This window comes from Triturus cristatus, chromosome 7 (assembly GCF_964204655.1).
Source record: "Triturus cristatus chromosome 7, aTriCri1.1, whole genome shotgun sequence".
NCBI lineage: Eukaryota > Metazoa > Chordata > Amphibia > Caudata > Salamandridae > Triturus > Triturus cristatus.
The window spans coordinates 283799656-283822773 of NC_140590.1; the positions used below are offsets into that span (position 1 = coordinate 283799656).

The following is a 23118-nucleotide window of genomic DNA, read 5'->3' on the forward strand; positions in this document are numbered from 1 at the left end:
TGCAACCACAATGCACCAGATGCATTTTCACATACCAGAAAGTAAACGGAGAAAATGTTTATAATAAAAATGCCCAAAAAAGAATTGCTTAAATGTTTTACATTTGGGGGGGCATGGCTTACATCGCGGTAAAGATGGGAGCATTTTCGTGAGGCTCCGGACGTCGGCGCAGATGTCCGTGGTGTGACGGCGGCTTCCTCGCTCAATTTCCCGCTGTGTGACCCGTTTTGAATAGGATATGCACAGCGGCTGCATTTTTTGTATTTTTTAAGTCACGAGGGGTCCACAAGTTACGTTGGAAGCGTCTGGTCTCTCTCCCTCAGAGCTGGCCACCCTTTTTACTAGGAGAGGAGTCAGCCTGCTCTCTGAGGAAATGATATGGCAAGCTCCTCCCTTGAAGGCTGTTCACATTCTTTAAAGACAGTGGCTACATTGGAGTTACCTATTCTCTTAAAGGCAGTGTTTTCTGCAAGGTTTGTTTCCTAACTTCCTTTTGTTTACAAGTTCTAATTGGCATTTATGCCTCTTTCCCAAGCTGATACAGGAATTGGATTACTGCGACAACATTAACAGGTTTCTAGCTAACTGAATTTTGTGGAGACTTATTTTACGCTATGCTTTTCTTCTCCTTTTTTCTCAAATGGCATGATTGTCTTTGAAATCTCTAACTGCTGTACCAAAGCTCGACATATCTGTGGAAGAATATTAATATTCGCACATTGGAGTCGTGTTTTGGTCATTGTTTTTGTGCGACTATTACATGGGCAGGTCTAAAGTTCTTCTTTCTACAACTCAGTCTTCGGCAGGAAAGTTACGAAGATGTTTGCCAGCTCGACTGTCTCTACCACAATGGAAAACCTTACCTCAAGTGCAAGGTCGAACATGGCCTCTTCTCTTACCTCACCGACTGGGTCATCTCAAGCCAATAAATCACAAGTCAAGTGACTCAAGAAAGACCCACCCTCACCTAAAAAAACTGCACCTGCAGCCTCGCTTGACCTATTATTGGAAGAAATGAGGGCTTTGCGCCCTTTTATTGAGGGGACTAATGCTAAATTGCAAACTCTAACTTAAAGTTGCTCACTCATGGAAGAACGTTTGTCTTCGGCGGAATAAAAAAATCTCACACCTCAATGATACATGTCTTAAAGTGAAGTCCTTCCAGGTACAAGTCTCTTCACTGCAGAGACAAGTCGAAGACCTTGAAATTTGAAATCGACGTAATAACCTACGCATTTATGGTCTTCCTGAAGGCACGGAAGGGGCGGATGTTATTTTTTTCTTCAAATCTTTTTTTACTCAGATCTTACCGGAGAACTCGCAACTTAACATCCAAAGAGCTCATAGATTAGGTTGCCCTTCTCCGGCTACTTCACCATCCAAGAGACCAAGAGGGGTCATTCTCAACTTCCTGGAGTATAAAGATTTAATGCAGGTTATCTTGGCTGTGCGTCGCATTAATAAAATCACATGGTCTGGTAATGCTCTATATTTTTCTCAAGGTTATGCCAAAGACACAGCAGACAGAAGAAGAGACTTTCTCAGCATGAGACTTACCCTACGCTCGATAGGAGCTCAATTTGGTCTTTTTCACCCATGCTTTTTTTTTTAAGTTACTCATAATAATAAAACAATGACTTATGAGGATCCTTCTCGTTTGCAGGACTTTAAGTCATGCAGAGCTGATGTTATGGATGTCGTTCCCTCGGTATCCACAAAATGACATCCTTTTGTTGTTTAGTTGTTGCTAACATTACTTTTCAGAATTTACTACGCTAGTTTTTTATGCTGATGAGTTTTCTTGTTTCTGTATAATTACCCAATAGGCTGTTTTTTTCTCTGATTAACATTTAAAAATGCTCTTTTTTATCCTGCAGGTGATGTCTATTTGTCGTGGATGCCTTCGCTTCCCATTATTTGTCCTATCGCCTCCCTTTCCACGCCATCTCACTCCCTCTGGACCAGACGTGATGTCTTCCTCGTGTGGTCCCTCCCCCACCATCATAGGGTTTTTGTTAGGTATGTTATCCATATTGTTTGTCTGCTTACCCAGTTTGTTTTACATTAGTGTCCGATGTTTTCTCTTGCATATCACGAGATCTTTTATATCCTTTTTCTCTTTTTTCCCCTCTTATATCTTTTCATTTCTCTCTTATCTTACATTTTCTAACATACCTTATTATTTGTAGAACATTCTATTGCCTTTCTCTTCTCAGACTTAGCTATGCTCTCTTTCAATCACGCTCTGATTGCTTTCCACATTTTGTGTGCTCACAATGGTCTTGACAATGGTTTCCTGGAATCTCAGGGGTTTAAATTCTCCAATTAAAAGACAACATGTTCTTACTCACTTAGCAATACTTTATGCACATATAGTTTTTCTGCAAGAGACCCATTTATCGGATATTGAAAGTGCAAAACTGAAGAGAGGATGGGTGGGTGAGGTTTTCTATTCTCTTGCTCTGGGGAAAAAAGCAGGGAGTTGCAATACTATGCCATAAGTATTTTAAAATCCTATTGATTTCTCAGGATAAAGATGCAGAGGGGAGATGGTTAATACTTAAAATGCAATTTGAAAAAACACAATTCGTTTTATTTAATGTATATGGGCCCAATGCACCAGATTGTAAATTTTGGACTCCAATTTCTCAGAAGCTTTTGCAATACCCAGATGACAATCTGGTTCTAGCTGGAGATTGCAAACTACCTGTTGATCCCTTTTTGAACAGACATTCAGCATCGCATTACGTTCCTAACAAATCACAGAAAACTTTCGCACAAGCAATCCAGAGACGTAATTTAACCGATGCATGGCGCCTATGTAACAACCCTGAGGGAATACACATTTTTCTCTCCAGTACACCATACACAATCTCAAATCGACTATGTTTTTGTATCACATAACCTCATTGAATCCTTGCATTCAGCAGATATTGGCTCCATTCGGATATCCAATCATGCCCCAATTTCTGTACACTTAGACATTATACCCAAATATACTTTCCCTAAAAGATGGAGATTCAATAATGTCCTACTACTGCACTCCTCTTTCACCTCCTCATCACTGCTTTTGCTCAGGAATTTTTTCTTCTCAATCAGACAGAAGGCATGTTTTTTCATATTGTTTGGGATACATTCAAGGCCTCAGCTTGTGATTTTATAATGAACTTCGTTAAAAAAAAAGTAACTGTAACAGTCCTAATTTAAACTACTTCATAATGAAATTAAGAACATTCTTACTGTACATCCAATTTCCCAAAAGTCCTAAATAAGTTAAAGTCAAAATTAATTTTAATAAAGTCTCCACTGATAGCACTAGATTTGAGAGATATGAAGCAGTGTTAAGTATTATGGAGGTCAAAATAGAGATGGAAATCTCCTAGCTAACTATCTGAAAATTAAACAAAATAAACTATTTATTGAATCAATTATTGATGATGACTCCTCATCACCACGACCAAGATATTCTAACTCATTTTCAACAATTTTATACAGATCTTTATACATCGGAGCATAGACCTTTTGAATCTGCAATTTTATATGATCTCTCTTCTATTTCAAAGCCTGATTATTCTCAAGTCGATTTTTCCTCCCTAGAGACAGATATTTCCCAAACAGAACCTCAACTTGCACTACTTTCCCTTAAAATAGACAAGGCCCCTGGTTTGGACGGTTTTACAGCTGAGTTTAATACATATTTCTTCAAACTGCTTCTTTCTAAACTTTGTTTGTTAACCATTCTTTTCTCAATTTGTCTACCTCCTCTGGCTCGTTTCTAGATGCCTTCATAATCCCGAAAACAGGTAAAGAGCCACAGTTTTGTAAAGATTATCGTCCCATCTCCTTAGTCAATATAGATTATAAAATCTTCTCCTAAGGCATTGGCCTTGAGGCTAGAAATTCTTCTCCCCGATATTCTAGGTAAGGAACAATCTGGCTTTTTCAAAGGTAGATTTCTTTCAGATATTACTCTTTTTTTTAACTATTATTTCTAGATCTGCAAATGTACCCAATTCCCAGCGGCTATTGCTTTAGATGCAGAGAAGGCTTTCAATCGTGTCATCTGGTCCTTAATCTTTCAAGCTTTAACTTGGATTGGTTTTGGGCTAAAGTATATGACTAATTTCTCATCTTTACTCTTCCCCTAAGGCAGCTATCTGTGCTAATGGGGTCATATCATCTTTTTTTAACCTACATAGAGGGGTTCAACAAGGCTGCCATCTCTCCCCCTTCCTTTTTAATCTAGCACTGAAACCGATTTTATCTCAGATTCATCAAAATGTTAACATTCATGGTTTCATCCATTGCTCAGATGAGGTTAAATTGGCTGCATACGCTGATGACATTTTATTATTTATTTCTCAATCTAATTCCTCGCTCCCCGCTTTAATGTCAGAAGTTGCTTCCTACTCATCTGACTCTGGCTACAGTCTAAACACTGACAAATGAGAAATTCTACCTCATCATAAATTTACTTTTAACATGATTTTTCTTTCTCTCATTTTAAATGGCAACCCAAACAACTTAAATATCTCGGTATTTAATTTGCTTCCTCCATCACGTCCTGTATTTCAACTAATATGGACGATTGTATTCAGCCAATCACTTCCCTAACTAGTAAATGGCATCCTCTTTATTTGTCTTGGTGAGGTCGTCTGGACACAATTAAGATGATGTTTGTCCCTGTGATTTTCTTCACTATTTCCAATATTCCATTACGTATTGCTCTCAAATACTATACGAAAATTAATTCAATACTATCTGCTTTCCTTTGGAGTAACAAGAAACCGCATATGTCTCTAGCAAAGCTGAAACGACCTAAAGTTGAAGGTGGAGTACACTTCCCTGATTTTCCAAACTATCATAAGTCCTTCCTTTTGCGACAATCTTCTCACTGGAGTTCGCCCTCTTTGCTATATACTCCGCTATGGGTTGATTTAGAACGAGCTTTCTTGTCACCCTATTCTTTTTCAGAATTCTTGTCCTTAGTAAAGAAACCTCGAAAAATGTCCAACCCTATTATCAATAACACTTCCAAATTATTATCCTCTGTAATACATTTTTCACCCACTGATCTGGTCTCCTTTCTTAATTCTACGATATGGAATAATCGGTTTATTAAGGACATTCTATTTATAGGCATTCTTGGAGGATTAAGGGATTGATCTGGGTTCACCAATTATTTGATCAAGATGCTTTCCTTACTTTTCCTCAAGTACAGAATCTTTTTAACCTGCTGTCAACTTTCCTAACTAAATTTTTTCTTCTACAGGAGATTATGGTTCAAGCCTATGATCATTTAAAATACACCTCATCCACCTAATCTCCATCATCTACAAAATTATCTGACATTCTACCTACGTGCCCCGAGGCATCCCATATCTATTCTCATTTACTTGATTCCCATGTTTTGAGATCCAAAACCGTGATGGAACTTAAATGGGGAGAAAATCTTTCTACCACAATATCCATACTTTCTGGGAAACTAATCTGGATTAAAATTAGGAAGCCCTCTTGTGCTGCTAACACTACACACACACACTTTTTTTCATTTACAACTGACATTTAATTACACCTCATATCCTGCACAGGATAAACCAAGATATCCCTGACACTTGTTGGACTTGCTCTGCACCACAACCTGACTTTTAACTTGCCCCCTAGTTTCTGCTTTCTGGTTACAAGTTTGGTGCCAAATTGGTCTTATTTTTCAAAGCAACGTCGCTTTTTCTATCTCCAATGTGTTTTAGGCAGTGTATCTGCGGATTGGGCTAATGCTCCTTTTCATATGCAGATGCTAGATCTGTTATTAGCACTTGCTTTTCAACAAATAACCCGTAATTGGAAAGATTTCACACAATTGTCTTTTAGGGCGTGGTGGTACGCAGTTTGCCATAACCACTGATTGGATACTGCATGCATGCATCCTTTATCTCTCGTGTTAAACCAAAAGGCCTAATGGACACCTATCACTCAATTTCTTGATTATTCCGCCATTACTGCTTTTGCCCCCCAACCAAGCCATCTCTTCTTCAGGATGTTTTACAACCTCCCTGACTTCCCTACAATATTCTCTTAGCCCTGTTAATATCAAATTTCTACTTATATTCCCTCAAGTTTGTGAAGTTGACAAATAAGACTGTAATGTTCTGTTTTTATGCAATGTACGTCCTTTTTGTCTCTTCTGTTTCCCTTGTTTTTCTCTTGTCCTTTCTGTAATTCTTGTTTAATTTCTTTGTACTATTTTATTTTATGCCATCTTAAGCTGAATGTTTCTTTAAAACGTAAAAAAAGTTCTACATTTTTTTTCCAGCTTTAAGAATAAAACACATACAATTGCTAAACCATGAAAATGCATACAAGAGCAGGCAACACATCTAAGTTAGCTATTCAGTACAAGTAAAAAGGCACCACCAATACCCAACAGAGGAATCACGGCACACCAGTATTGCTAGCAGAATTTAAAATACGAAAACATCGAAATACATGCTGCTGATAAAGGTCAGTCAATTAAAGGTATAGCTATACTCACACTTCCAGGACAATGTAAAATATATTGTAGTTGAAAAAAAGTATATTTGCAAATTAAAATTCAAGACATATACAGGTTGGTTGCAAAATAAAAAATTAATCCAGAAGGCACAGGTAGCTCTATTAAAACAAGCATTAAAAATGCAATAGGTCTCGCCTTTAATTAAGTTAAAGCCATTTGCTTTGCTATACAATACCATTAGCAAAGCAAAGGGCTTTAACTTAATAAAAGGCGCGACTTATTGCATTTTCAATGCTTCTTTGTTGTTGTGGTGAGTTGAGTCAAGGCTGGATAGCAAGTATTTCAAGTTTGACGAAGGGAGAGGGGTACTCGTGTCAGCCTTTCAAGATGGGAAGAGTGCCGGGTGGAAAGGTTTCGTTGGAGTGGAGGGGGCATTTCATACCCAAGGGCGGAGGTTTATTACAACCAGCCCACACTTCACAGTCAGGGGCTGTTCCGTTTGCACATCGTGCATCGGCGTCGTTGTGGTTGTTGCAGTCCTGCGCTTTAAAGTGGCAACATTGAAGCACTGGGAATCGAAAGAGTGGGATGACACGAGGCATCACTGGGAATGCAGGATTGTTACTACCCAGTACTTAAGAGCAGGTGGGGGTAGTGGGTTGTCAGCCCAGAACTCAAGCATGGGGTGGAGGGTCTGTTGCGGTCGATCACTACAGATCTGGTCTTTGCCACTGGCTTTACCCGTCTAGAGCTGCCAATGCACTGGTACTATGACATCGCACTTGTTACCACAGTACGAGAGCTGTTACCACAGCCCCGCATGTCTGCTCCTCCCTGGCGAATGACCCTATAATCAGCACCCCACAATGATTCCAACATTCTGTGCGCCCCCTTAAACAGATGCCTCCTCACCCCCTTTAAACAGCTCCCCCCCAGATATTAGCACCCCACATCTAACTTTTAACCCACCCTTATAAGATTCATCAATCACACAAATAATTTGCTGCAGCCATGGAGGGCAGTACTTCAGGCACCCCCACATTCCATCGAGCGAGAGCACCACAGCCCCCTTTTCAGAAAGACATTCACCTAAGGATAGAATAAACCCTGCCACCACCCCCTTTCCAAAGGAGCCCTCCAGAAATCTCACGGGAATCTACAATAAAAACACACAAAGGGCATCCGTGAGCAGAATAGGAAGGGGCGGTCTGTAGGGGTGGAACCAGTTTTTGAACGATGACCATAACGATGCCTTTCAGGTCATGCAGCCCTTTGAAGATCGAGGTGGGGGTGGGGAACCACTTTTTGAATGATGTCTAAGCGTTTCTGGGCAGCAGTCCTTAACATATTTTTGGCATGGTGGGTGCTATAAAAACATACTTTAATCAGCCCGCATGAAAAGAAGCCCAGTGCTGTGGAACTGCAACACAGTATGCCAAATGGGAAAACGAGAAGAACTGTACCAAGCTCGCAAAAAGGATTGGCTATGCCCACTGTTCGTTTAAAAAAAAAAAAAATACAGAAAGTGTACGAGCACCAACCACATAAATTAAAGAACTGTGTGTGTCCTGTAATCTGCATCATCTCGGGCTGAGACACACAACCAAGAAGGGGGGGGATGGCCCATAAAGGTTCATCAAAGGCGACTAAAGTTCACGGACTGTTAGTGTCACAGGAAACAACCACCTATTAAACATGATTTAACAAGAGCATGGCGCTGCGCCACCACAAGGCGCCACCTGGGCTGGGCGCCACTAAGGAGGTGCTCCTCCTCACACGCAAGAGAACCTCCCAACAATGAGCCTACTTTCAATAAAAGACACAAAAATGTCTATGCATGAACGTTGTGGCAATGTTAAAATGACTTGTTTCTCAAGATGACGTAGCTACTACCGTCTAACTAGACGAAGCCTATTTTGGATGCTACCCATTCATCCATAGTTTCACCGTTTTATTTGGTGTATACGAAATTTGATAGTGCCACGTGAGACTAAAACAAATGCAGAGCTCTAGAGAGAACACACACACTAAGACACGTATAATGAAAACTCAAGATACATTCTGGAACTCAGTTTAGCATATCAATACAAGTCGACTTTGTACATAACAGTTGGCAACTAATTTTTCCGTTAGGACTCCCTGTAAATATTGGGTATTGCAGCTACCCGGCTCTTTAATACCCATGTGATTGATGGACTCGGGAGAATGAAAGGCCTGCTCAACTTCGACAGTGTTCGAATATATATGTGCGATCTAGAAGGAAAAGTGCTGGCATTTTTTTTTACCCGAAACCCTGCGGTTTAATCCCAGCTATCACACGACATGTGATTTAGGGCAAATGCCATTATTTTAGTGCGCTTCGATGCACCAATTTTCTCGTAACGCAGTCCCCTACAAATATGCTAAAAGCGGGTCACACATAGCGTTAACTTTTCGGTCTGGAGGCTGGCCGGGCTGCTGTACCTGCAGCGGGTCACAAAGTGCTCGCAGTTGTTCCACAGCCGACTATACTCCGTGACCCCCACCAGCTGCTCGGCTCGCAGCGCCACCTCCTCTGCGGGCAGCGCCCCCTATGGGAAGCTCCGGTCCAGGTGGTTGACCAGGATTCGGCTCCCGTAGGCGAAGTTGTACACAGAGTCCACCCGCATGCTGGCCGCCTTGGCCAGGACCCCCAGCACCAGCCGCTTGTTGGTCACCACCTTCTGCAGCAGGGACGGGTCTTCGGACAGCAGGGGCAGGATATCCGGCATCAGGTGGGCCACCCGGTACTCCCCCAACTAGATGCCAAAGTGGACAAAGAGGATGCGGGGCACCTCCAGCAGGTCCTCCCTTTTGTATATAGAAACATTGTAGTGACTGGCAGTAAATACCTCATCTGAGGGCAATAGTTTGAAGTTGGAAATCAGCAGCACTTTCTCGATAATGAAAGCCAGCACTTCCAGCACCGAGGATTTCATCCTTCCCTCGCTGCAGGCTGCACTTTCCTGTTGTAGCTCCTTCTTTCTGGGAGTTTCTGCCACTTTGATGATTTTAGCAATTCGGAAACTCGCCCTCCCACTTAATCCCCCCATCTCCACCTCCGCCAAGCCCAACGCAGACCCTGCATTGAGATATGCTGGCCGTGTGATTGGCTGGAAAGAATGTGGGTGACTTGTAAAACTTGCAGCTCATTGAAACAGAACATTTTGAATAAAAGCGCATGCCGCAGAAGCCACGACTTTGTTTACAGTCTGGCGTGAAAGTCCTGCTCGAGGAACTGCGGTAACATGTCGTCATTTGGTGTCCTCTTGGCCGCACCACCCAACGCTGGGGACCCGTGGACAGGCTCCAGAATGTGTCATTTTCTAAGGATTAGAACCGGGCCTGTGGGAGATCCGCCTTTCGTACTCCTGCTTGCCGTGCCCGCTCTTCCCCTGAAAAACGGATTTTAAATCCTTTATCTAGTTTAACTTGGTAGCGAGCTGCTCTCAAAGAGCTTGGATCAACAAGCCCCACTATGCACGGAAAAAGAGATCGTAAATAGTTTCAAATGCACCCATCTAATGGGCTCTTTACTGAGCACCGCATATACAGCAGACAGTGGCAGCTTTTCAAATGGTTTCAGGGATGTTTCGCACGAACGGCGCCCTTTGTTTTTGTCTACCAGTAAATCATCCTGCATGGTTTGCGAGGCTGAAATGGAAAACAAGTGCGGTACCGCAAAGGCAGCCGCTTGTTTATTTCCGCATCACGCTTACAGTGAAAGCGCAATGTGAAAATAAACACGCGGCTGACTTTCCCAAAGCGGAATGTAAACAAAAAAGTGCACACGGACTAATAAAGGAGTGTGTGTACTGTCGCGGGTAAAAGATCAAATCCTGGTGGGCGGGGCCAAAAGGAGACAAAGCGGCAACAAGGAGGGACTAAGAAGCCTCCTTTACAATCACAAGCCAGCGTTTTGCATTTAAGATGACGCTGGTCAATTAAAAATATGGGCGGGGCTTCAACTCTGCCACCGAGAGCTTCGGAATCTGTATTGATTCCAAGAAGCTCTCGAATGCCGAGAGCAGTGCATGCGCTGCTTTCGACAGCCAAGACCTAAAAAACATTGAAACCACACAATAAGCACTTGTTTCAAGACAGCAAAAGAGGACTAAAGGTTTATGGAGAATCCTAAAATGTAGTTATCATTATCAAAAAAGAACATTTAAAATCATTCACAATGAGAATGCTCCCATGTGTTGGCAAATCCACATAGAGCAGACAACATCAAGCACATATTTGCAACTCAAACTTACAACATAGTAAGCCAGCTACTGTATGTCTCACTAAGTGCTATTAAAACGAAAGGGTGAAAAAGAAAATCAAAACTTCCAAAAATAAATATAACATGGAAATGCATACAGAGGCAGACTGCGTATGTAGGAGGTTGGCTTAGTATATGGTGCTCACTTATGTAAGAGTTGCACCCTGCACTAATCCAGACAACCCTTATGGTGATTGTAGTGGTCTTAGACAACCTTAGACAGCTCTCCAAGTGGTAGCTGAGGAGAGCAGCCTTCAGGCTTAGCCGAGTTTTTTTACCAGTACTAATCATATAGTGTAGGTTAAGTGAAAAAGAACCACACAGTGTAGTTCTAAAAATACGTATTCATTATAAACACTCGCTAACACATTGCAATATCCCCTACCAGGAGATATAGTCACAATACACAAAATACTTTAGTAATGGAACACGTAAGTAGCACAAATAGTGGTCTTCAGGGGGAGACAAAACCACATACTAATAAAGTGGAATGTGAACCACGACTTAAGTAGAGACTGGACCCAGAAGATGGGATTGAAGAGCGAGGACCTAAGGAACCACCCATGGTAAGTATCCAGGAAGCCCAGGGAGGCCGTGTGCATAGAGAGTGGAAACACTACCGCATGCCCAAAACAAGTCAATGGGTAAGTCACGGTTGCAGTTTTTAAGAAGGAGAATCCTTCCAAGTGGACCGTGAAGAAGCCAGGTGGAAGATATAAAGTTGGAGAGTGACCCCACCCATGGGTACCCAGGGAACCAGGATACCTACACATGGGAAGCTGGGTGCATAGGTGCAAAGTGGCGTTGGAAACCGCCGTAGACCACAATGGAGGACTTCAGTGAAGATGCCACTGGTGAAGGTGAAAAAAAGTGCAACTCAAAGGTGGATTCAAGATGAGAGGTACCTGCAAGCAGAGGGGACAGAGTTCATGCCACCCAGGAGTGACCAGGAGGCACATAAGATGAATGCCTACCGATGTCTGAGATGCAGGAGAGTTGAGGATGACCTTGAAGCTGTGCAGACCAGGCAACGCTGTGGAAGACCAGCAGCCGTTCACGAGCTGTCCCACATCGTATGTCAAGAGCCAGGGGGTCGGGGTCCGTCGGGGGCACCAGCAAGCCTTGGCAATGGCAACACACGTAGTAAGTTAAAAGTGTGTGGTGTCGGGACCAGCAAGGTCCAAGTGACTCACCACGAGCAGGTAAGTCACAGCAGGCCCAGAGCAAGTAGGGGAGCCCACTGGAGCCAAATAAGACCCTCAAGAAGACCTATGGGCCGAAGGCATAAGGGTCGCAAGAGGACGTCGAGCAGCTCACCAAAGGATGAAGGCCCATAGTGCAGAGGATGCGGTGCAGGCGAAGATCTTGTTTGCAGGAGATACTTGAGGCTGGAGCTTCTTGGAGCCCAAAGATCTCTGGTGAAGAGAGACAACAAGTCTTGGCAAAGGCAAGTCGACGAGGTGAACAGGGGTACTGCTCCAGCAGTTCCGACGAGGGATACTGGTTTCAAACTTGCTGTGAAGATAGTGCAGGCCTCGAGGGAGTTGCAGAATCACCACCTGTGTTGCTGAACATTTCAGAGTCCATAGGATCTCAGGAACAGCAGACTGGTCAGCTTTGTTGTGGTGCCTGCAGGTGCAGGGAAGTGACTCCTTCACTTCAAGGGAGATTCCTTTGGGTATTCTGGATGACCACAGGTCTGTAGAAGAATCTGTATGGAGCACAGGCATCGCAGAAGACTGGCAGGACGATGAGATCTAGAGCAGCAGGAGTTTTCCCAGTTGCAGTCTTGGTTCCCAAAGCGGAGTCCAAAGTGCCCAGACAGTTGAAGATGAAGGGGTTTCAGAACTGAACCTTGCCCCACGACGAGTCTAAGTAACCACCCACAGGTAAGCCCTTAAGTACCCTAAGGAAAGTGTTGGGACGATTCAGGGGCTGGACAGTGGGGAGGATATACCCATGTCCTTTGTCCGGTTTCATGCCAGAGCAGAAGCCAATGGCTCCCTGAACTGGTTCCAACTGGAGTATGCAAGGAGGGCACCAAATATGTCCTTTAAAGAAGTCTAGTGGCGCTGGCAAGTACCCCCACCCTGCCTTAATACACCAAATCCTGTCTGGGAGGTTATCACACCTCCCCGAGACAGGATACCTATTGTTCGGTCTCCCACTGATCGAGCTTGGGTCAGCAGCAGGAGGACAGAATCGTGTCTCTGGTCAGCAGCAGCCATGGTTAGCTGTCCTGGTCTAGAAGACTGGTACCAGAGCACTGAGGACCTCCTGGAGGAGCTTTACAGTGCATGGAATAATACCTCCAACACAGTTAACGGTGTTGGGGTATGATTCCAACATGTTTGATACCATAACCGACAGGGTTCGTTACAGCCAGTTTAGAGTTAGCCATCGCGTAATGACACATGGCCACTATGTATCATAATGGCTGATGCACTTACAATCTGGGAGAATTGACTGGATTGTAGAGGTGTCCTGCACACGCAGGGACACCCTCACACTTTTAACTGAGCACCTTGCCTTCAGGATTAAAAGATCTGCCTCAGGAGTGACATAGGTTTTAAGTGCAGTGACCTCAGATATAAGTAATCCTGTATCTGTACTAAGTAGTGCTAGTACCAGCTTATAGAGGCTGCAATGGTAGGCATGAAGTCACAATTTTAGTGGTCTCCCATGGGTGGCATAATTAATGCTTCAGCCCATGGGGACCCCTGGTGTACCTATGCCCTGGGCACCTTAGTACCATATACTAGGAACTTACAAGGGTACATCAGTAGCCAATCTGGGGTGTATCCAAGTACTCATCATGCCCAATTTAGGGAAGAAACACAGAGCCTGGGGTCCTGATTAGCAGGATCCTAGTCAGAAAAACATAATGACACCAGCAAAAAGTGGTGGGTGACCATTAAAGCAGATCCTACTTTCCTACCCAGTATAATAACGACTAGACCAGTGATTCTTAACCTGTAGTCCCCGGACCTTTGGGAGTCCACGACGCCTGCTCACGGATCCCCGGTTGTTTAATAAATTAAATTACAGCAGATGAATAAAGTATACTTACATAAAAATGCAAAATTACCAATTTCAATAGCCTCTGTGAATGTGAGGGAATATTAAACTTGATACAAAAAATTAAATTGGTATCCTGATTGATTTGGCAGCGCAAGTGCAGCAACATATCCAAAAGAGGCCTTAACTGAAGCGCTGGTATCTGTCCACAAAAAGAGCATGAATTGGAGCAAAAAAGACAAAATAATGTGCTAGTGAACAGCATATTGCTTAGTCTTTTAGGAAAAAAAATATTTTCACCAATCAAATCTTCCGATTAACATTGCAATTTTTGCATGTTTTTTGTGAACTAAACAAAATATTTCATAACGTGAGTATTTGTTTGACGGACAATTGTTTTTGTGTATTATTTTAAGGTTCCAATCATAACAATTACAGCACACGTTTCTTCCAATAGTCCTACAGTTCTTAGTAACACCTGAATTTGATTACATTTCCAGATAACCCAAGGAGACGTAATTCAAAAAGTAAATTAAATGTAATTTATGATTAGCCTAAGTTACACCCACCTTTGAAAATTGAGTTATATGCAAAAGCTTATTTGAAGAAATTAGCAATGAGTCCCTGATCTTCCTGTACACTTGGATTCTCTCTGAGAACCAAGATGGGTTAATGCAACATTGTCCAGCAAGTGAAACGAGGAACATATCCCAGGTAAGAAGCAGGGCTACCTTCTAGCAGATACTTGAAGCAAAGGAGATTCATAAAAGTGTATCGTCTGCACCAAGAGATTGCTGTTGTCATTTTTTGTAATCAGAATTATAACTTAAGTGTAAAACTGCACTTGCGTGGCCAAGACGATTTATTAGCAATAGACAGAAATTGCAGATCTTTGCTTCTGCAAGAAAAATAGTGCATGTAGTTTCGCAGTTTTTATTTAAATGAGTTTAAAACGTGACAACTGAGCACAAATTATTTACTCACTCAGGGAAAGGGGCCCAAAGGCGTGGCCCCACAGAGGAAGTGTTGTAACAAATAACGGTCGAATAAATCGTCTTGGCCACGAAATATTGAAAACCAGGTAACTTTTTCTTTCCCTCCTTGTCCCCAGACATAGCTATTAGACAAAAGAATCACACCCCATGAGCTAAATTATTCATAATGTATTTTATTGCAGTTTGGCAACCACCGCTTGTTACATATTGCTGATGGTTACATCTAACCGGCATAATGCAGGTATGTGACCACCAATTTGTGCAGATAGAGAAAGAATTAGGGCTTTGGGAAGCGCCTTTTTAAATAAAAATTCAAATTCTTTTTTTCCCTTCCCCACTCCCCTTTGTCACAATCAGTCTGTTCGTGAGAAAGATTAATCCAGCCCTGATGAGAGTGCGGCAATTGATTTAACCGGCACTCGAAACGTGTCGGCAGACAAAGGATCTCAACTCCTTGGTTAAATATTGCAAATATACCCCCTTGTGTCCCTGATATCTTAGAGGATTTGATTGATTCCAAATATAAGGGCGTTATTTGTTTAATCTATCAATTTGTATGACAACTTTGTATTTCGTATTGTGCATATAATGATTGCTCTTTGTGACATTGTATTTGGTTGTTTCAATGTTTGATTATTATGAGTTTATTTGTAATTGTATGTCAAAATACATCTCTCACCTTGTTCACTTTCATTGTGTAAGTACTAATGTGGTATTTCGTGTAGTTCATTGTGTGTTCTTTTTGTGATCCAAGATATTAATTTTTATTAAAAAAATAAATAAAAAGGCAGAAATTACTGCTTAGGTAAACGTATTAATTTTCGTTTATCTTACTTCATATGTGTTGGACCCGGCCTCGTGGCATGGTCCTTACCCCCGTGGATTGTGCCCGTTCCCCGCCCCGGCCTTCACGGGCCGCTCTTCTGAACTGCACCGAGGCCCTTCCTCCTGAGCGGCACGAGGTCGCATACCCCTCGTGGCTCCGCCATCTTGTTGGCACCCACGTGACTCTGTGCACCAGCCAGCGCGACCCCGCTCAACCCGGCCTCGACCCCAGCGAAGCCCCGACATCGAGGCACCACGAACTGGCCAGGGGGTGCCGCAGGAACCATTCATCGCCCCCGGCGGAGGACAGTATCGATGGGACCCCCAACTGTCCTCCCCTCTCGAGGTGTGATCGCCCTGCAACTCCCTTGGGCCTGGCGCCTCTCCTGCTGGGCGTCTGGCCACCTCCACCCTGCCTCTCCGCCCCCACCGGGCGCCTGGGTCCGGACATCAAAGGGCTCCAGACCTATATCTGGGGCGACCCCGCCACAGATCGGGAGTTGTATCCCGGAGTCGAGAGCCCTGCTGATTGAATCGCGGCTGACCCTACGGAGAAGAACTCTTGTCGGAACCATCACGAGCCCTGCTGACTGCGTCGCGGCTCCTTCTTGTGAACACTTTTGAAGCCACCTGGAACATCGGAGCCTGCTGACGCTGTCGCGGCCCAACCTCGCTGAAACCTCCCTCGGAGCCCTGCGGACGACGTCGCGGCTCGAGCTGAGCAGAAACCACCTTGAGAGCCATGCTGATTGGATCGCGGCTCTCCACGAACTGTCCGCCAGAGCCCTGCTGACGCCGTCGCGGCTCGACCCCTCCGAGATCCGGAGGTCCTCCAGCTTGAGGATAAGAACTGGGCCCCAGGTACCCTCGTACCGCACTCCTGCCGAGGACTGTCCCGCTACCCCTACCCTTCCAAAGAGACCCTGAGACTTTTGGTGGATCCCTTGATCCCTTCGTGTAAATATTGACCTCGTAACCTTTTTATTGCTGATAAAGAATTGCTTGTCTTGAGACAACCTCCTTGAGTCCTGTGTGGTGGTGTTACTGTGCTAGTACGTGATAGGAGAAGGATCTCTCAGGAGACTTCTCGGCAGCGCTCGGCTACTTCGTACAGTGTGAGGGCCCCCCTTGGTGGTCTCGCCGACTCCTCGGGGTCCGCCTTCCAACAATATGAATAAATGTTGAAGTCACCAGAGGTATAGGTAATTTTTTTCTTATGCAGTCTTTATATGGCTCAGCAGACCGAGAGCACTGTATTCTCTGGCGCTCACTTTGACCAACGGAAAGGCTCTAATGGCAAACTATATTATTTTTCATACAGTAATGCCCAAGCATAAGGACCACAATGGCAGTAAGCCAAGCTCTATTATGGCCTCTTGTCTGTGGAGCTGGTTGAAAGGAAATCCGATCAGACCCGTGGGTCGCATGAGCTCCAATCTTTCAAGGTGGGGCTGTCACCATAGTGACAGCTTGATGTTAAACAGGTTGCCAAAGAAACTTGTCTCCAGCTCAACAAATGCTTCCCTACCATTCACTAAAATGTCTGTCTACGTTACAAATCACTGGTCTCGACAGAAACAATGACTCCTAGTTAAAATAATACACAATAAAAACCAAAAGATGCTCTTACCTTCTGAGGCAAAGATACAACATCAACTGTTTTGATAGTGGCAACATTGTTAATAACACTGCCCTTATGTCACAGGTTATTTTAATAACTGCGTTAAAATAACCTTAAACGACTTTGGACAAAAAGAACACAATGTAGTAAACCTGCTACAAAATGTCTATTGGTTCTAGATTAAATATTGCACAACTCAGTCAGATAAGGCCCCAGCTGCTGAGTTGTTATCTAAAAATAGCATAAATCTATATTCCTTCAAACCCACGGCCCAAGCACAAAGTGACCTGCCCAAATTAAATCAAAGGTGTAGTTTCTGGGAGAGGTCCAGTTTAACAACGAACAGGGGTCCAGGAAACATTGCTAATGAAGACGGACACAGCTCTGCTTTCAGGGCCAGTTATGGTCCCAACTGGTCTTAATGCTACTCAATGGGGGAATATGCCATAGTGGGTCAACACCCAATGATGATCCACACAGGTACCAATCAGTCAAGATTTTACAGAGGCAACCATAGGGCCACAACGATTCATCAATTGCAAAGAGAAATTAGACTTCAGTGATGGAACACGTAGGTTTTCAAACAGCAATATCTTCAGAACCATATAGCGTAGAAAGCTGGTTCAACCAGTTTGACAATCAGGAAGGTATGCTTCAGCCAACACAATCAGACCAAGTGCTAGGGATACAATAAAGACCTCTCTGGGATTCAAAATGGCATATTTGAGCACTCCCTGGGCAGTGGCGAATCGGAGAAAGGAAAATTAGTCTAAATCTCCAAAGTCTTTCTGGTTTGTTTTGATGCTGAGCCAACTGTTGGACTGCAGGGATTGCATCACTACTGGGAAATCTAGATTGCTTCATGGGTACTCCACATAAACAATTCCATTACACCAGTCTTATGCAAATCTTCAAGCTACGTAGGTAGCTCTACTCTTCACTAAGCAGTACCATACTACTTCTTGCAGGAATTACAGTACACAGGTTTCAAAGTATCCAAGCTTGTGCTAAGGAGACAAACATCTTGTATACCCCTGAACGAGGTGTTCCGAATGGGCACCACACACACACTCCGCTACAGATTAACGCATCATTCACTGCACACCAACTCACAAGGATGTGCAAGAGACACCAATTATGGAGGAAAGGATGCACCTCTACCAGGGAGAGATGACAGCTAGTTTGCCCATAGAGATGGAAGTAAAAAGTCTTTATCTTAGCACTTATACACTGCCACTCCCCCCGCCAGTCACTTCATAGCCTGGGATTGCAGGGGGGACAGCAGCTACCCTCGCTCCGGCTGGGGCTCATTTTGTGATTCACAAAAGACAGTAAAAATGTGAAGAGCTTACAGTGGGCTCTAGTAGATTGTCACTAGAGGAAAAACATAGGGCAGGTCAGAAAAAACTACAGGGCTAAGTGGCAAAGCTTTTGTAGGCTGTACAGGAAACTTTCGACCTCACAGGCCTTATTTAATTGTCCCAGATTCTAACTAAACTGCAACTATTAGAATGTTCTTTGGTGCATTTTGTGTGCAAGAATCCTTGATGTTACTCCTTCCCCCATTAGATCTTGTCTTATACATTCTGCCAGCACAGTCTGCAATTTCAAAAACTTCTAAAACAAACAGCTTTCGTTAATGATATTTGTAATGTTTGTATTTATGTCCATGCATTCTCCAAGTGCAAAGGCGAGCACAGCTGCCAAGGTTTCAGATCGCTGTGTGTGACGTTTTCATAAATTCAGTGTAATTATGAGTGACATTTGAACGACTATGAGTGACACTTGGGAGCTAGTTTACCTGGACTGAATAAATGCTACAAAACCAAGAGTTAACCGTATACAATCCCGGTGTGGAGCGCATTTACAACCGTCTGTGCGTTAGCTTGTACTGTGCACAACATGAAAATAGCCTAGCGTTTAGAGTTGGTGTCGCTGCCTCGTGCGTACACTAAGGAATGCTACAAAGTGTGCTGATGTCCTATTCATCAAGCAGTGGCTATCTTTGCTTCCTAGTCCATCAATATGCGAATGACCCATGACTCTACCTGAAAGTATACACATCACAATATCAACTTAGGAAAAGATTGTGTTACCATCATCCAGTTATGCACGTCAAGTGCCTGCTGATGAGAACCTGGACACCTTCAGAGGCACCATGAATATTTGCTGCGCTGCCCGCAAACCAGCCAGTAGCCTTTTTCTATCTCCCAAAACAAACTCCCCGCTCCGGTAGAAGGATGTGACGTCCACCCGTGATGACGTCAGGCTGACAGTAAGAGCTCGCCACAAGGATTCGGAATCACAATCATGATACATTGTAGCAGTTGAGTGAGGCTGCCTGCAGCCATAGCTCAGCTGCAAGCCCCAAGTCAGCAGGAGCCGCGCGCATGCCACAGACGGCGCGCTGCCAGAGACTCAGTTTTAGACTGGGCTTTGGCGTCAGATGACACACAGCATATGCATGACAATGCATTTCAGTGCAGTAACGCGGAGTACCACACTGAAATGCGCTAGTCTAATGCCGGACGCGTGGTTCTTGGCAGGACTGGGTGAAGATGTGCTGCCCTACATAAAGGTATTAAGTATGGAAATAAGTAAATGTTATGATCATTGTTCTAAAACCACACTACTGCAGAAATATGCTATGCTTTCACATCCCCACAGAATCTCAACTCCACTCTGAGAAAAATTATTTTATGTATTAAAATGCATAGGTTGATACCTTAGATTTATTAAACAATGGGCATGAAAACACATTTTGAGGGCATACAGGGCAAAGTTATTTTCCCATGCCATTTATTTTTTAATCCAATAAAGCGTCAAAATGCAGGACAGTTGAACATCTTGAAAACAATGAGAGGACAGCAACCTTAGGTTCATCTAATCAGTCCCATTTTGGGGTCTTCTGTAACACCATACAAACCCTACAGTTTCGTTTCCAGTTCCACCCACGCTCCCATGATAGGCAATTGCTTCAGCGCCCCAAATAAGGGTAATAAGAGCTATATTAAAGTTGCAAGAATACTACAATGGCACTCCATGGAGAGCCATACTTACCGATCCTCTCGATGCGAGTGACATCTCGTACCTCTGGCACTTTCGTTGCCTGCAAGAGACATGGTGGAATAAATATAAAATAACTGATAGCATACAACTGAAAGGTTTTAGGATTGTATGCATCCGGGCTTTGGCAAGTGTCTTGAGGGACTCTTAAGGGGCTGCACTGACTCTCGAAATCGCCCAGATTTGCAGCTATTTCACAATTTTGTGTACACGGTTAGTGCTTGGTCTACTATCAACAATTCATATTTTGGATATCAACAGAATACAGTCTCGAAGAGACAACATGCAAACTAGAAGGGGGTTCATACTTTGCACATAGGACTGCTGTCACAAGGAGGAGATTTAGAGATGGTGTACAAAAGGAGTGTGTTGGGGTCACTGAGTTTGTGTAGGGAAGGGTAATACTAAGAGTCAGGAGTGGGTGTAGTAGCTGTCCCTACATTATTAAAGGGTTGTTCCTAAATCCATTGGAGTTGTCCCGATGATTTGAGGACAGCGGGCACCCTGTCCAGAAAAGTGGGCTTTGACTCTATATGGGATGGTAGAAGGGGGGGGGGGCGGTTGGCAAAGGCATGTCACCTAGCGCTGTCAATATGTACTGAAGGCTGGGGTGGGGGTGTTGCTTGGTAGTATACACACCCCAAGCCCACCAGACTATCTCCGTGTCAACCCGTTCACTCTACTAGGTGACAAGTCCCTTTCTTGTACTTACTATAAAGAGATGCGTTCAGCGAGCTCTACAATGGCATATACCTTTGAGACATAGATCACCGCTGTTAAGACACAAGACTGTCTACTTCACTTGAAAACACTGCCCTAGCTAACCTCGAACAAGGTGAGCTCCATCTTTCATAGAATATAAACCAGCTATTTGTCATGGGGCACATAAATTAATCTCACACTAAATACATTATTTCACAAACACACGCATACTCACCACAGTTGTTGCCATGTTGCTGCCGCCACTCTGGTCGCCACTCGCAACGACAGGAAATGCTCATACGTCAACTGCCTGACCAGAACACCCAGTTTCCTGTCAAAGAAACAGACGAAGGACGTAACCGGGCAAAGGTAAAGCGGCGGCCATTTCTAGAAGGCCGTCTTCTGGTAGTACATCATTGACAGGAATATGTGTGATAATAGAAACCGATCTTTCTGTTCTTTTCTGCTTATAACAGAAGGATTTTTGTTACTTAACTAGACAGCGAATATGTAATAATATAGCTCTTAATTAAAACCATTATGTAAATATTAAACAACGTACGGTGCTGCATAGCTCAAGCCGCATGTTTAAAGGATATTCCCTTAGTGCGCACTTTGAGGCACTTTTACAGATGCAACAGTTCACCCGCATGCGCGCCTACTGAAAGCGTTCGAAAAAGACAGCTTTCCACACCAAGTTAATAAGATGTACGTCATCTCATCCGTCACTTGAAGGGAGACTGATTTGTACTTTCCTTTAGGAACTACAAGTACCAGAATGTAAAGGGGGAAAAAATTAGTCTTGGACAGCGCATCACGAATGGACCATATAAAGTACAATTCACAAATACAACAGCTTCATCAGTGCCAACATTGTTGTAGGGCACATTAAAGGTCAATGTAGGAAAAACAAGCATTGGCATAGCCAATAGGTCTCGCCTTTGGGACCTTGCTGTGGTGTAGCGGTCTAGCTGTTTGCGCACACTACGTGTGACGTGAACGGAAGTCCGGCGGCAGCCATGTTTGGCCATTAGCGCGCGGATTTCGGTGAGAGCAAAGCTCCGCTCCGGCGCTCCCGATTGTAATTATAATAAAAGTTATTTGGGCACAATCACTGGGCGCAAGGGGTTTATTTTATGCACCACACTTGCAGCAGAAACGACCACTATTATAATGGCGACGAGGTGGTGAAGAAGCACCCTTCACCCCACCCAGACTCCCCTTGAGAGGCCACGAGCCCAGGAGTGCCCATCTACAGAGCAAGTCACCGGGAGCGCGGCAGAGCAGCGGTAAGTGCGCCACAGCACCGGCATCGCGCCCCACCTGCGCAGGCTAGGGACATTACTGTCCGACCCTCCAGGAGCCAGCATCCTTGCCGGCGAAGGTCCCCGGCCGACTTCCACGAGCCGCCCAAGAGGAAGGAGTGCTCACAAGCCATTTAAACCCGGCAGGGACGTCCTGTACCCTGGCGCAGCTAAACGAGTGCCAAGCTGGGAGAGGGGATTCCAGCCAGGAGGACGACGTGCGTCCAAGGGACGCCCAGGGGGCGGCACTCACAGACAGCCCTACCAATACAAGGAGACGGGCCACTAACGGGGAGAATATGTGTGCGCAGACATTCTCGTTGACAAACCCGGTGCCATTCTTGGCAAAAGGGGGAGAACCCGAAATGCCATGGGAGGACTGGAAACAGTACTTCCTGAATTACCTCTCGGCGCTAGAAGAGGAGGGAGAAGCAGAGTTCACGAGCGCCCGTCGGAAGAAAATCCTCCTCCATCATTTGGGCCCGGCGGGACAAAGAGTATACCAAAACCTGGTGAAAAAGGAAAGAGCAGCTACGGATGTAGATGTCTTCCAGCACACATTAGAAGACCTTGACGCCCACTATCGCCCGGTGGTATGCACAGCGATAGATAGGTATAACTTCTACCACAGGAAGCAGGAAAAAGGGGAATCCGTGGATGAATATGTAGCGGCGTTACAAAAATTAGCCATAACGTGCAAATTTGGAACCTTACAGGAAGAATTGATAAGAGATCAAATCATCATGCACACAGTGAATTCCTCCATACAAGAGAAGCTGTGGGTCAATGGCGATGCACCTTTGAAGGAA

General features: G+C 44.2%; 1 protein-coding gene and 1 pseudogene across 2 annotated transcripts in view; both read right to left on the minus strand.

Moving 5' to 3' along the window:
* Positions 1–21339, minus strand: part of RUVBL2 (RuvB like AAA ATPase 2) — a 144287-nt gene extending 122948 nt beyond the window's left edge. The window contains exons 1-2 of one of the 2 annotated variants that reach the window (XM_085616283.1): positions 21241–21339; positions 20298–20346 (exon numbers count right to left, since the gene is read on the minus strand). In XM_085616283.1, coding sequence (XP_085472409.1) covers positions 20298–20346; positions 21241–21255 — 64 coding nt within the window. In that variant the 5' untranslated portion in view covers positions 21256–21339. The remainder of the gene's footprint in view (positions 1–20297; positions 20347–21240) is intronic. The other variant, XM_085616282.1, reaches the window with a different exon arrangement.
* Positions 8896–9450, minus strand: LOC146809435 (lecithin retinol acyltransferase pseudogene; annotated as a pseudogene).
* Positions 21340–23118: the final 1779 nt, after the last annotated feature.